Source organism: Hyaena hyaena, unplaced genomic scaffold (genome assembly GCF_003009895.1).
Source record: "Hyaena hyaena isolate Hyena2069 unplaced genomic scaffold, ASM300989v1 scaffold_2167, whole genome shotgun sequence".
NCBI lineage: Eukaryota > Metazoa > Chordata > Mammalia > Carnivora > Hyaenidae > Hyaena > Hyaena hyaena.
Window position 1 is genome coordinate 3,972 of NW_024082791.1, and position 13,880 is coordinate 17,851.

At 37.8% G+C, this 13,880-nt stretch overlaps 1 protein-coding gene across 1 annotated transcript; it reads left to right on the forward strand.

Moving 5' to 3' along the window:
- Window positions 1–1,120: 1,120 nt before the first annotated feature.
- Window positions 1,121–2,053, forward strand: LOC120227294 (olfactory receptor 6C2-like). Its single transcript, XM_039225434.1, has one exon. It carries the CDS (start codon window positions 1,121–1,123, stop codon window positions 2,051–2,053), a length of 933 nt encoding a protein of 310 aa, XP_039081365.1.
- Window positions 2,054–13,880: the final 11,827 nt, after the last annotated feature.

Sequence of the window (13,880 nt, forward strand, 5' to 3'; positions counted from 1 at the left end):
AGAACTCCTATATGGATCATGGAAACCTAAGGACAAAATTCTGTTCTCTATTAAGGATATCAGAACATCCTACTTGTCAGTGTTCTGGGAAGGCTTGGAAAGGGTAGGATTCTAGACAACAGATAGATGTTGAAACAGGAATTCAGAAAAGGAAATAAAACAGAGGCTGATCAAACCGATATAAGGGAGAAACAAAGACTCAAATAATTCAGCCTATTATAAAAGGGGAGCAAAGAAGAAATCCTGTAGCAGTGTGGGACTCGAGAAATTTCATGGTAATTCCCCAGTTCACTCACACAGTAAAGACTTCTCTAAGATGTTCGGGAGATTAAGGAATTTATTTAAAGAGGACAAGTGTTGCAAAGCATGGAAAATAATACAACCAAGTATTGATAATACCAACCAATATTGATGGCATTATATTATGATAGGGTATGAAAATGATTTGCTGATATGCTGTCCTAACAAATGGGGAAATAAAAATTTTATGCATATTTTTCCTATTTACTAACATTCATGGATCTCCTGCTCTATACTGAGGACTGGGGATACCATGATGGCTGCCCTAATCCCAGAGGACTGTGAAATCCTTGTGGTATTTTCTATCTACTTTAAAATTGGTCCTGGGGGTGCCTGGGTGGCTCAGTCAGTTACGCATCTGACTTAGCTCGGTTGTGATCTCACCATTTGCGACTTCCAGACCTGCATAGGGCTCTGTGCTGACAGCTCAGAGCCTGGAGCCTGCTTCAGATTCTATGTCTCCCTCTCTCTCTGCCCCTCTCCTGCTCACACTCTGTCTCTCTGTTTCTCTCAAAAATAAGTAAACCTTTAAAAAGTTGTAACCTGTAACTGGAGTGGAAATGAAACTCCAGAGGGATCTTTTCTATAAACCACATTCTGAAGACCAAGGTAAAGCAGAGTCCAGGGAAATGAGGCATGATGCAATCACTTCTACACAGATTATTGACAATCAAATAAAGTATTAAAATGTGCTTCTATTGACTTGCTGGGCTACTTTTCCTCATTATATAGCTATTCAAATATTGTTTTTATGTTCTATTCCTCAGATTCAAGGTTTGTGATTTATTAATACAGACTCACTATATATTTGAAGACAGTGATGAAAAATCATTCTGCAATAACATTCATTCTACTAGGATTGACTGATAACCCAGTACTACAGGTTTTTCTTTCAGTATTTCTGTTTTTCACCTACATTTTCACTGTTGCTGGAAATCTAATCATTATCCTCCTCACTCTGGTTGACTCTCACCTCAAAACACCCATGTACTTTTTCCTTCGGAATTTTTCCATCTTAGAAATAATACTTACAACTGTCTGTGTCCCTCGATTCCTGTACAGCCTGACAACTGGGGACAAAAGTGTTACCTATAATGCTTGTATCATCCAGTTGTTTTTTGTCATCCTCATTGGAGCAACAGAATTTTTTCTTCTAACTGCCATGTGCTATGACCGCTACGTGGCCATCTGCAAGCCCCTGCACTACAGTACCATCATGAATGAAAGAGTATGCACCATTCTTGTCCTTTGCTGTTGGCTGATTGGGTTAGTTGTCATACTCCCACCGCTTAGCCTGGGAGTGCAGCTAGATTTCTGTAACTCCAATCTCGTTGACCATTTTGGCTGTGATGCATCTCCTCTTCTGCAGATTGTATGCTCAGACACCCAACTTGTAGAGCAACTTGTTTTAATCATGGCTGTGCTGACCCTCCTAGTCACACTGGTCTGTGTAATTATGTCCTACACATACATCATCAAGACTATTTTAAGACTCCCTTCAGCTCAGCAAAGAAAAAAGGCTTTCTCCACGTGTTCTTCCCACATGATTGTAGTTTCCATCACCTATGGAAGTTGCATCTTCATCTATATCAAACCACCAAAGGAAGGAGTAGCCATTAATAAGGTAGTGTCATTACTCAACACCTCAGTTATCCCAGTGATGAACCCTTTCATTTATACACTACGGAATAAGCAGGTCAAAGAAGCCTTCAAAGACTCAATTAAAAAGATGGCATTTCTTTCAAAGGATTAGAAAACTAAAAAGATTTTTTAATTAAAAAAATATACATCTAACGTCACTTCTCACTTTATCCTGATTCCAAAACTCTATGATCTATTTCCATAGATATTCCACAGGTTTTTGTTCATATAAATTTGCCATCTTCAAATTATTTTGGTGTATATATTACCTTTTTCTAGGTCATTCTGTGTTTCCAATACTCTGGAGTCTGTTTGAACTTGAGTCTATTGTTGGACACCAAGTAATGAGATAAAGTGGAGTGAGTCTTGAACAAGGTCAGCACTTTCTTGCAAGGAAATGACCTCAAGAGAGGTCATTACATGTTTTTCAGACAAGAAGAGACCAAACCCTCTCTTGGATACAGGATAATAAGTGTCTGCTTCTCTGGGGCTTCAGTAAAATCTACTAATGTGTGCCCTCTAGAAACCCCTGGAGGTTGTGAATTCAATTTACATCAAAATTAATTCATCCACAAGATTAGACTTGGTTAGGTTTCTAAAAGTTTCAATCCTGTAGTTACAGGAGATTTTACAGGTTTCTTTAGGGAAGTCATACTTTCCTCACTCCTTTTTCATACCTTGAGATAGAAATTTTAAATCCTGAGATAATCACTTCTCTTTCTGCAAGTTCTCCAGATACTTCAAAATAATCAACCAAAGTTACAGTTCTTATATTCCTCATTTTCCACTAAAATATTCCATGACAGTAGCTACTTGGTAAAAGCAAGCCATAATGGCAGCAAACATTCAAGTGGTGACAAAACTCATCTACTTATAGGAAGGCTGCAAAGGATTATGTATATTTCTACAAATCAATATTTAATGTGTACTTGACTCATGTCTAAGCTAGATTGCAAGATCTTGCATGCTATCTCATCTCCTACCTTCTCTGCTATTCCTACCACCAACATTCACCCCAAATGTTAATAAACTTCTACTAGGTAACAAAGAGTGCTACTCATTTTGGTTGTTTTATTTTAAGTTTTTATTAAATCCCAGTTAGTTAACATACTGAGAAATGTTAGTTTCCGGTGTAGAATTTAGTGATTCACCACTTATGATACAACTCCCAGTGCTCATCACAAGTGACCTCCTTAATACTCAGCACCTATTTAACCCATCTCCCCACTCACCGCCCCCTCCAGTAATCTTGTTTATCCTGTAGTTTAAAGTCTGTTTCCTGGTTTGTCTCCCTTTGCTTCCCCTATGCTTATCTATTTTGTTTCTTAAATTCCACATATGAGTGAAATCACATGGTGTTTGTTGTTCTCTGACTGACTTATTCCACTTAGCATAATAGTCTCTAACTCCATCCATGTCATTGCAAATGGCAAGATTTCATATATATAAACCACACCTTCTTTATCTATTCGTCCGTCAATGAACATTTGGGCTCTTTCCATAATTTGGCTATTGTTGATAATGCTGCTATAAACATCAGGGTACACATGCCTCTTTGATTGACTATTTTTGTATCCTTTGGGTAAATACCTAGTAGTGCTGGACTGTAGGGAAGTTTTACTTTTTAATGTTTTCAGGAAACATTAGAGGCTGCAAAAGTTTGCATTCCCACCAACAGTGCAAGAGAATTCTCCTTTCTCCACATCCTCACCAACACTTGTTGTTTCCTGTGTCGTTAATTTTAGCCATTCTGACTGGTGTGAGGGGATATCTCATTGTAGCTGGATTTGAATTTCCCTGATGATGAGTAATGTTGATCATCTTTTCATGTGTCTGCTACTTATTTTGTAAGGCAAGGGACCAAACATATAATGCAGCCAAACAGAAAGACCTTTAAGAGAACATAAAATCTAATCATAACTAAAGAAGTATTTAACAGGAATATTTAGAATAAGCAAAGCAGCAACTTATGATTATCCATCACTCTAGATTTTCAAAAATCTAGAACTTCAGGAAATGGTTTATATTGAAGAAAAGAACACAAAAAGATAATAGGCTCAAGAGAAAATGGAATAACTAGAAGCATATATGCCCTCTCAGTTTAAACCACTAAAAACTGAAGCATCCATTTTCCAGAAAACTGACATCAGGCAGTGAAGGGAAGTGATACCTGAGAAGAGATTACTTCAGCTTACTTCCTGGACAGTGGTGCAAAGTTCACCAGTCAGCCAGAGTTAAGGAGACATAAGAGGTACTCCAGGGAGTACCGAGAGATACTACCCTAAAGTTCACAAGAAAGAGTACCAAGAGGTGGAAGAGGCATACCTGGTGATCTATAGGTGGCCCATCAGAGTATTCAGCTGAGTACTGATCACCATATACGTGTAAGAAAATTACCTGACTGAGGTAATAATCATCCAAAAGGATTGCAAAGAATCTTCTGAGCTCACATAAGAATGAAAATGGTTTCTATTCACAGCAAAAAGAATTAAAAATCTCTTAATTTACTGGGTATTATTCAGAAAGATTTGCCTCAGTTTGAAGAGAGTAAATCAGCAGGCTAAACATTTCTCTGGTCCAGTCCATTGATCTGGTCCAATAAGCTAAACATGAACCTACCAAAAGGAATAAAGAACACGAGGAAAGATAACAGCTTGGGCAAACTGATTAACACAGAACTTGAAAGGATAAAACTGTTTCCAAGTGATTCAAGAGATACCAGAACAAAGCTAAAAAATGTTTACAGAGATACATCCAGACTTCATGAAGGTGAAATTCATAATGCCTGACATAATTATAATTTACCAGGCATGCAAAGAGGCAGGAAAATGCAACCTATACTTAGAACAATCAATACAAATAAATCCAAAAGTGGCACCAATGATACAACTAAAACAAAATACAGTTAAAACAGTAATCATAACGATACTTCAATACTGCAAAAAATAGAAGATGTTAAGTAAACATGTTGAGAAAAAACATAAAGATTGTTAAAAAGATCCAAATCAAACTTATACAGATGAAAATATACTTTATAAGAAATATATAGATTAGATATTGCAGAAAAAAATCAGTTAAAGAAACAGCAGTTAAAACTCTCTAAGCATACAAAGAAAACAAAAACAAAAACAATATTAACAGAGCATCAGGGAACTGTAACAGGAATTCAAGACGCCTGATATATTGTATAAATTGAAGGCTCCTCAGTAAAGGAGATAAGAGGGACCCAAAAAAGTGTTTAAAGAAATGACTGAAAACATTTCAAAATACTGTAAACTTCAAAAAGTGGAAAATATAAATCCACTAATCAGATGTGCTCAGCAAAGCCTAACCACAGCAAACATGGAGACACAACAATTTTTTTAATTACATAAAAGCAAAGAATGAAATCTTATTACCTAAATAGAAGAATGACAACATACTTCTTAATGGAAACAATCAATGTAAGACAGACAGAAAACTGCAGAACATCTTTAAAGTGGGAACAGAGTGACAACCTAGAATTCTATCCATCAAAAATATTTTTCAAAATTTAAGGTGAAAGAGACTTTTCAGACATAGAAAACTTAAAATAATTCATCACCAGCAGACCTTCTTTACAAGAAATGTTAAAGGAAATCTCGCAGAAATTGCTGCCAGACAAAAACATGAACCTACCAAAAGGAATAAAGAGCACCAGGAAAGAGACCAACTTGAGTAAATACATGAGCTCTTTTCTTATTATTTAAATAAGTCAAAATTATAATTGAGAATTTAAAGCCAAAATAAAATATTTTATGGAGTAATTTATAATTTTTATTTTATTTTTTTAATGTTTTATTTATTTCTAGGAGAGAAAGAGAGAGACAGCGTGAGCAGGGGAAGGTCAGAGAGAGAGGGAGTCACAGACTGAAACAGGCTCCAGGCTCTGAGCTGGCAGTCAGCACAGAACCCGACGCGGGGCCCGAACCCACGAACCGCAAGATCATGACCTAAGCGAAAGTCGGACGCTTAACCGACTAAGCCACCCAGGAGCCCCGTGGAGTAATTTATAATTTTTAAAATTTGTTTAATGTTTATTTATTTTTTCTAGACACAACACAAAGGAGAGAGGAGTAGAGAGAGAGGGAGACATAGAAACTGAAACAGGCTCAAGCTCTGAGCTGTCAGCATAGATGCGGGGGCTTAAACTGATAAATCATGAGATCATGACCTGAGCTGAAGTCGGTAGCCGAACTGACTAAGCCACTCAGGTGCTGCTATCATTTTGTTTTTTTGTTTTTTAACATTCATTTTTTTACTGTCATAAAATGCACTCAATGTAAAATTTACCATTTTTATTATTTTTAAGTATACTGTTCACTGGCATTAGGAACATCCACATTATTGTGGAATCATCACCACCACCTATCTCCAGAACATTTTTTAAAAATTTGTATTTGAATATAGTTTGACACACAATGGTACATTAATTTCAGGTGTACAACATAGTGATTTGACAAGTTGACACATTATTCTGGGCTCACCACAAGTATAGCTACCATCTGTCAACATACAACACTATTACAATATCATTGACTATATTCCTTATGGTGTGTCTTTCATTCTCTTGACTTACTCATTCCATAACTTGAAGCCTCTATGTCCCACTCTTCTTCACCCATTTTTCCCATCCCCCCTCTTCCTCCCATCTGCTAACCATCAGTTTGTTTTCTGTATTTATAGGTATGATTCTACATTTTGTTTGTTTACCCATTTGGGTTTTTTAGATTCCACATATGAGTAAAATCATATGGTATTTTTCTTTCTCAGTCTGACTTATTCCACTTAGCATAGTACCCTCTAGGTCCGTCCATGTTTTTTCAAATAGCATGGTCTCATCCTTTTTTATAACTGCATAATATTTTATTGTTTATATATACCACCATTTCCTTATCCATTCACCTGTTGATAGAGACTTACGATGTTTCCATATCTTGGCTATTGTAAACAATGCTGCAACAAACACAGGAGTGCATATATTTTTTTAAATTAGTGTTTCATTTTGGTTGAGTAAAAAGCCAGTAGTGGAATTATTCGGTCATATGGTGTTTGTAGCCTTAATTTTTATAAGAACCTCCATACTGTTTTTCCACAGTGGCTGCACAACTTAGCATTCCAACTAACAGAATATGAGGATTCCTTTTTCAACACATCCTCACCCAAATTTGTCATTTCTTGTTTGTTTTTTATTTTAGCCATACTGACATGTGTAAGGTGACATTTCATTGGGGTTTTGATTTGCATATCCTTGATGATTAATGATGTTGAGCATGTTTTCATGTATCAGTTGGACATCTGTATGTCTTCTTTTAAAAAAAAAAGTCTATTTAAGACTTCTGCACATTTTTTAACTGGATTGTGCGGGGTTTTTTGGTATTGAGTTGTATAAGTTCTTTATATATTTTAGTTATTAATCCCTTATTGAATATATCATTTGCAAATATTTTCTCCCCATTCACTACTGGCTAATCTCTTTGATGAACATGATGCAAAATTTTTCAATAAAATATTAGCAAACCACATTCAGCAACACATTAAAAGGATAATTCACCATGATCTAGTAGGATTTACTCCTGGAATTCAAGAATGGTTCAATATTCAAAAATCAATCAACATGATATACCACATTAACAAAATGAAGGATAAAAATAATGTGATCATCTCAATAGATGCAGAAAAAGCATCTGACAAAATTCAACATCTGTTTATGATAAAAACTCTCAAAAAAATGTGTCTAGAGGGAACATACTTCAACATAATAAAGGCTATATATGAAACATCCACAGCTGATGTCATCCTCAAATTTGTGTGAAACCACAAAAGCCCCAAAATAGCCAAAGCAATCTTGAGAAAGAAAAACAAAGCTGGAGGATCATCATTACAGGTTTCAAGATATACTACAAAGCTATAGTAATCAAAACACTATAATACTGGCTCAAAAAAGACAGATTAACAGAACACAATAGAAAGTCCAGAAATAAACTCACACCTTAAGTAAATGAACAAAAGAGCTAAGGATACAGAATAACGAAAAGACAGTCTCTTCAACAAATGGTGCTGGGGAAACTGGACAGCTACATGCAAAGGAATGAAACTGGACCACTTTCTAACACCATACACAAAAATAAACTCAAAATGGATTAAAGGCCTAAGTGTGAGAACTGAAACCATAAAAATCCTAGAGAACACAGTAAATGCTCTAATATCATTTGTAGCAACACTTTTCTCTAGAAGTTTATCATCTTTCCAAACTTAAATTCTGCACCCATTAAACAATTACACCCCATCATCCCTGCATCCAGCCTCTGGCAACCACCGTTCTACTTTCTGTCTCTATCAATTTGCCTATACTAAGTAATTTATATAAGTGGAATTACACAATATTTTACTTTTGTGTCCAGCTTAGTTCACTTAGCATACTGCCTTCGTTTCATCCATGTAATAGCATGTGTCAGAATTCTATTACTTTTTAATGCTGAATAATATTCCCTTGCATTTACATACTGCATTTTCTTTATCCATTCATCAGTAGGCATTTTGGTGCTTCTATCTTTTGATTATACTGAATAACACTGCTATGAGTACTGGTGTACAAATATTTGTTCACTCTGCTGCTTTCAATGTTTTTAAATATATACTGAGAAGTGGAATTGTTGGATCATATGGTAATTCCACGTTTAACAGTTTGAGGAATCTCTATACTGTTTCCACAGTGGTTGCACCATTCTACATTCCTATCAGAAAGGCACAAGACTTGCAATTTCTCCACTATTTTGTGGAGTTCATACGTAAAAGTTAAATGTATGAGGGCAGTAGCACAAAGGCCAGGAGGGTAAACGTTGAAGTCACATTTGTATGGTTCTTAATTATATATATGAAGTGATATATCATCAAATGAAGGTAGATTGTGGTAAGTTTAATATGTATACTCTAAAGAAACCAAGGATGCCTGGGTGGCTCAGATGGTGGAGTGGAGGACTTCAGCTCAGGTCATGACCTCACAGTTTGTGAGTCTGAGCCCAGATTGGGCTTGCTGTTGTCAGTACACAGCCCACTTGGGATCTTCTGTAACCCACTCTCTCTCTGCTCCTTCCCCTCTCCCATTCATACTCTCTCTCAAAAATAATAAAACATTTGAAAATAATTTTTGAAAAAAGAAATCTGAAAATAACATAATAACATAACACAAGCTTATACCAAATAGGTCCACAAAAGGAATCAAAGGGAATTAATCTCAAAGAAAGCAGAAAAAGAGTAAAAAAGAAACAAAGAAAAATATGAATAATAAGAAACAAATAGTACATTATATTTCAATCCAAGCATGTCAGCAATCATATCAAATGTAAATTCTTTCAACACCAAACTTCAAAGGCAGAAATTGTCACATTGGGACATCATCGTGTCTCCAAACCAGGTTCCGACCCCCAGCCCAGGCTGTCTTTGGTGTCCTCCAGCACTCAGCCAGCACGGATTTATTGATCAACCGCTATGTTCTAGGCACTGAGCTTGCTCTGATGGGGAACAAAAACAGACTCAGAACTGCTTGCATTCAAACAAAAAATGTAAAATTACACCTGTGATGAGTCACCGCAAACGAGGTGATCTCACTGACGTCGGGGAAGTGTGACCTGGAGCCTGACACCTACTGCTGCTAAGACTCAGTCAGCATGCTCAGCAGAGATGGCGCCAAAACGTACATTTCTGCTGTGATACAGCCTCCGGTCCCATCTCCTCCTCAGCGAATAAATTCCTCAACCGGTTCTTCTCTGACCTCAGTGTCACGACCAACAGCTTCTCCACCAGCTTGTAAGAACAAGACCTCTGCTTTGGGATGCTGCCAAAGAATGGCAGGCCCAAGGCCGGAGGAGAAGGCCCCTCTCCTCAACCCTGGCCCCAAGCCCAGACTCCCACCTGTGGAGAAAACGAAGGCCTCCTCTGAGACCCAGGCAGCACCTGGGGGGCCCCAATGGGCCTAACCGTCCCCTGCCCAAAGCAGTGCCAATGGACAGACACCATGCAGAGCAACTTCTGTACCAGTCATCTGGTGGTGACTGCTAGGGGAGGACCTCCCTGTCCCGGTCAGTCTCCTTGGTGCTGACAAAACTGGAGGCCTGGACCTCAGGCCACTCACTGACACACCCTCAAGTTTTGCCTACCCTTCAAGCAGTGCCCCCCTATGAAGAAAGGAGCCAGTTATCTGATGATGGGCCATGTGGAAGAGAACAGAGTTCCTATCTTTCCTCCAGAGAGTTTTGTGGTTCTCTATCCATCCAACCTGGGCCATACCCTCACCAGCCTCAGCAAGAAAAAGTGCTGCTGGGTCCCCAGCTTGAAACCCAGGCCAGCCTCCCAGGCCCTAGCCCTAGGGACCCCCTTCTTATCCAAATAAATGCTTTTTGAAAGAAAGAAAGAAAGAAAGAAAGAAAGAAAGAAAGAAAGAAAGAAAGGAAGGAAGGAAGGAAGGAAGGAAGGAAGGAAGGAAGGAAGGAAGGAAGGAAGGGAGGGAGGAAGAAAGGAAGAAAGAAAGAAAGAAAGAGAAATTGTCACATTGGGAGGAAAAAAAAAGAGGCAACCCTTGGCTGTCTAAAGAAAACTAACTTTTAAATAAAGGCAGAAATAGTAGGGCTAAAAATGGTAAAATATATACAATGATAACACTAATAAAAAACTTGGCGTGGCCATACTAACATCAAAGTAGATTAAAGCAAAGAATATTAATTAGGATAAAAGTATGGTTTTCTTCAATGACAGAGGGGTCTATTTTTCAAAAAAGTTTAACTACCCTAAATGCTTATGCATATAATAGCTTCAGGACACCTGGGTGGCTCAGTTGATTAAGCATCCAACTTCAGGTCAGGTCATGATCTCATGGTTCACAAGTTCCAGACCTGTATGGGGCTCTGTGCTGACAGCTTAGAGCCTGCATCCTGCTTCAGATTCTGTGTCTCCCTCTCTCTCTGCCCCTTCCCTCTGGTGCTCTGTCTCTCTCTCTCTCTCAAAAATAAATAAATAAACATTAAAAAAACTTTTTAATAAATAGAGCTTCAAAAATACATGACACAAAAACTGATAAACCTGTAAGATGAGAATGAAAAAAACATCAATTATGGTAAAAAAAAAAAAAAAGTCAGCATGCATGTCTCAATAATTAGCTGAATCATAACCCAGAAATTCATTAAGTATATAAGACTTAACTCTATCAACATGATCTGACATCTATAGAACACCCGAAGAACAAAACCAAAGAGCAGAATTGTTTTAAGATTCACAAGTAGTATTTATCAAGTTAGACAATATTCAGGGCTCTACAACAAGCCTTGTTAAATTTCAAATGATTCAAATTATACAAAGTATGTTATCTGGCTAAATGGAATTAAGTTAGAAATCAGTAACAAATTTTCCTGAGAAACACCCACAACTGGGAAATTAATATCAAAATTGTGGGATGCACCTAAAGCACTATTTGTGGGGAAATTAATGGCTCTATAGCAACAATGATTAAAATTATTGCAGTGTGTATCATTGGCCATAATCTTAGCCACACAACCCTATCAGAGAGAGGCTGGGTAATATTTCATCTGAGCACTTTGCACCCTGTATAAAATTGAGGTTCAGTTATTATGGACATAGGAAGAAAACTACCAGACAGGACATCACCAGTGTCTGCCACAGCCCATCAAGATGCTCTTCAATAATTTACTCTAAATACAGAGAGGGAAATCTTTCTCCCCAGCCTATCCCCTCTGCCAGGGAAGATTTTCAATAGTGGGATGACAAAAGTGTGATTTGATATGGCTAGTCAGTGTGAGAAACGTCAGCAAAATAGCAATGGATGGATCGAAGACAGGGACAAAAGACACCTGTTTCCATGGGGACAGGAAGAACACACCTCTGCTCCATCATGTGACACCAGGATCAATATGAACAGCAAGAAATGACAGCAGACATAATCAAAGAAAAAGCTCTACTCAAGCTCGCTGGGCAGTAATAAACCATAGCAAAAGCAGAAACATATCCTGGAACCAGGTAATTTATTATCCAGTATTTGGGATGCACAACTCCAGTGCTTCAACTACCAAAAGTAGTTTCATTGGCTACCTGAAAAGTCTTAAGTTGAAGGAGGAGCGATGAAAGAAAGGCCAAGTAGCACTAAGAGAACATCAAATTTGACATTTAAATATGGGTAAGTCTCTTAAATATTAAGACAAGTAGTTAGAGTGGCATGAGGGAAGAAAGATATTTGTATTCAGATAAACTCTTATCCAAAACCTGCACCGCCACTGTGGGGCTTTCTGACCAGTCATGTTTTGTTTGTTTGGTTTGGTTATTTTTTTTTTTAATTTTTTGTTTTCTTTTGTTTTGTTTTGGTTGAGAAAGAGCAAGCAGGGTAGAGAGACAGAGGGATCCATCAAGCGGATGGAGCCTAACACGGGCTCAACACAGTGCTCAATCCCACCACCCTAGCCAAAAGCAAGAGTCAGAAACTCAACCTACTGAGCCACCCAGGCAAACCTGACCAATCATTTGTCTGTTCCTCAGTTACTTCTTCTGTAAAATGAGGATAGCTTTTTTTCACTTTAAGATTTATGTCAAAAATAATACATAATATATATAAAGCGCCAAAGTGTTTAGTTCTAGGAGAAATATAAAGATTCAACAAAGAAATCAAAACAGAATTCAGATGACATCAGACCATCCTCAGTGTCTCTGAGGACATTGTTCCCATTGCTACAAGAGTTTTTACATTGTTGATTAGACTGCCACCAATTCATTAGTAACTTTTAAAACTGGGTCACCAAGGACTATTTTATTGTTCACTCAGATGTTCCCTGTGCACTGGTAACATACTAACATATAAAAGGAATATTGCTATTATAGAATTTGCAGGGAGCCTGCCTCCCTGCCCAGGAAGATCAAATGTGGCCCCCTGACAAAACTAGAGAAAAACTTCCTTTACCTCTGCATCTTTGTTTCCTTTAAACTAACAGAACAACTGGGAAATCTGGTATCCGGTGCCATGTTAGACTTGGTGAGAGAAGAGGAGATGGAAACTGGCCTCCTGATATCAGAAGCCACAGAAGTCTAGGAGAGGTCAGTCAATTGTCAGGCTTGCCTGTGAGAGAGTGCATGTGTGCACACGCACTTGTGTAGAGGGTGAGGTTGGGGGTTGTGACAGGTAGAATATGAGAGTGGGAATAGAAGTACACACCAAACAACTCACCAGCTGAATGCTGCTCATACTGTGGTTCCCTCAAGGGTCTCAGATAAATAACTATTGGAAAAGTAAATGTGTAATTGTCATGCCATATTTTTCCAAATTCTCCAAACATGAGCAGAGAGTGAACACAGTTTTAAAATCTGGAATTCAGTTCATTATAATTGATAGTGGAGATAAGTATTCAACAATCATTTCTGATATGTTGCTATGCTGAAGGAACATGAAATTAGAATTTTATGCCACGGTTAATTTATAACTATGAGTTGAGAAAGCTCTTAATAAAAAGACAGAAAAATAAAAGGCAATGGAAAAGACACTGCCACCCAATAAAATCCTAGTGTCATAGAAATAAAATAATGGCAGTATTATAAATTACCTTACAGGGAACTTCCTCTTTTTCTCTATCTGTTATTTCCGTCTTTTTTGCCACCTTTCTTTGGCAGGGGAGGGGCAGGTAGTGGTGGCAGTGTTTACACTTCTTGAATCTCTACTCCTAGTCCATGGGCAGCCTCTGTCCCAAAGGAAGACTGAATGAGTTTTGTTCCAAACATAGGGAAGGTCAAAGTCTCTCAAAATTAGTCACCTATAATAGGGAGTCAATGAAGGAACAAACTGACTCTCAGTCACTCATCCAACTCCCAAAGTGAGAGTAGGTAGTTTTGCATTGGTAAGTCCTCAAGGCCTACCTGAGAACATTCAT

Excerpts from the sequence above, each read along its gene's own strand:
- LOC120227294 (XM_039225434.1), top strand. The coding sequence starts at position 1,121 with ATGAAAAATCATTCTGCAATAACATTCATTCTACTAGGATTGACTGAT.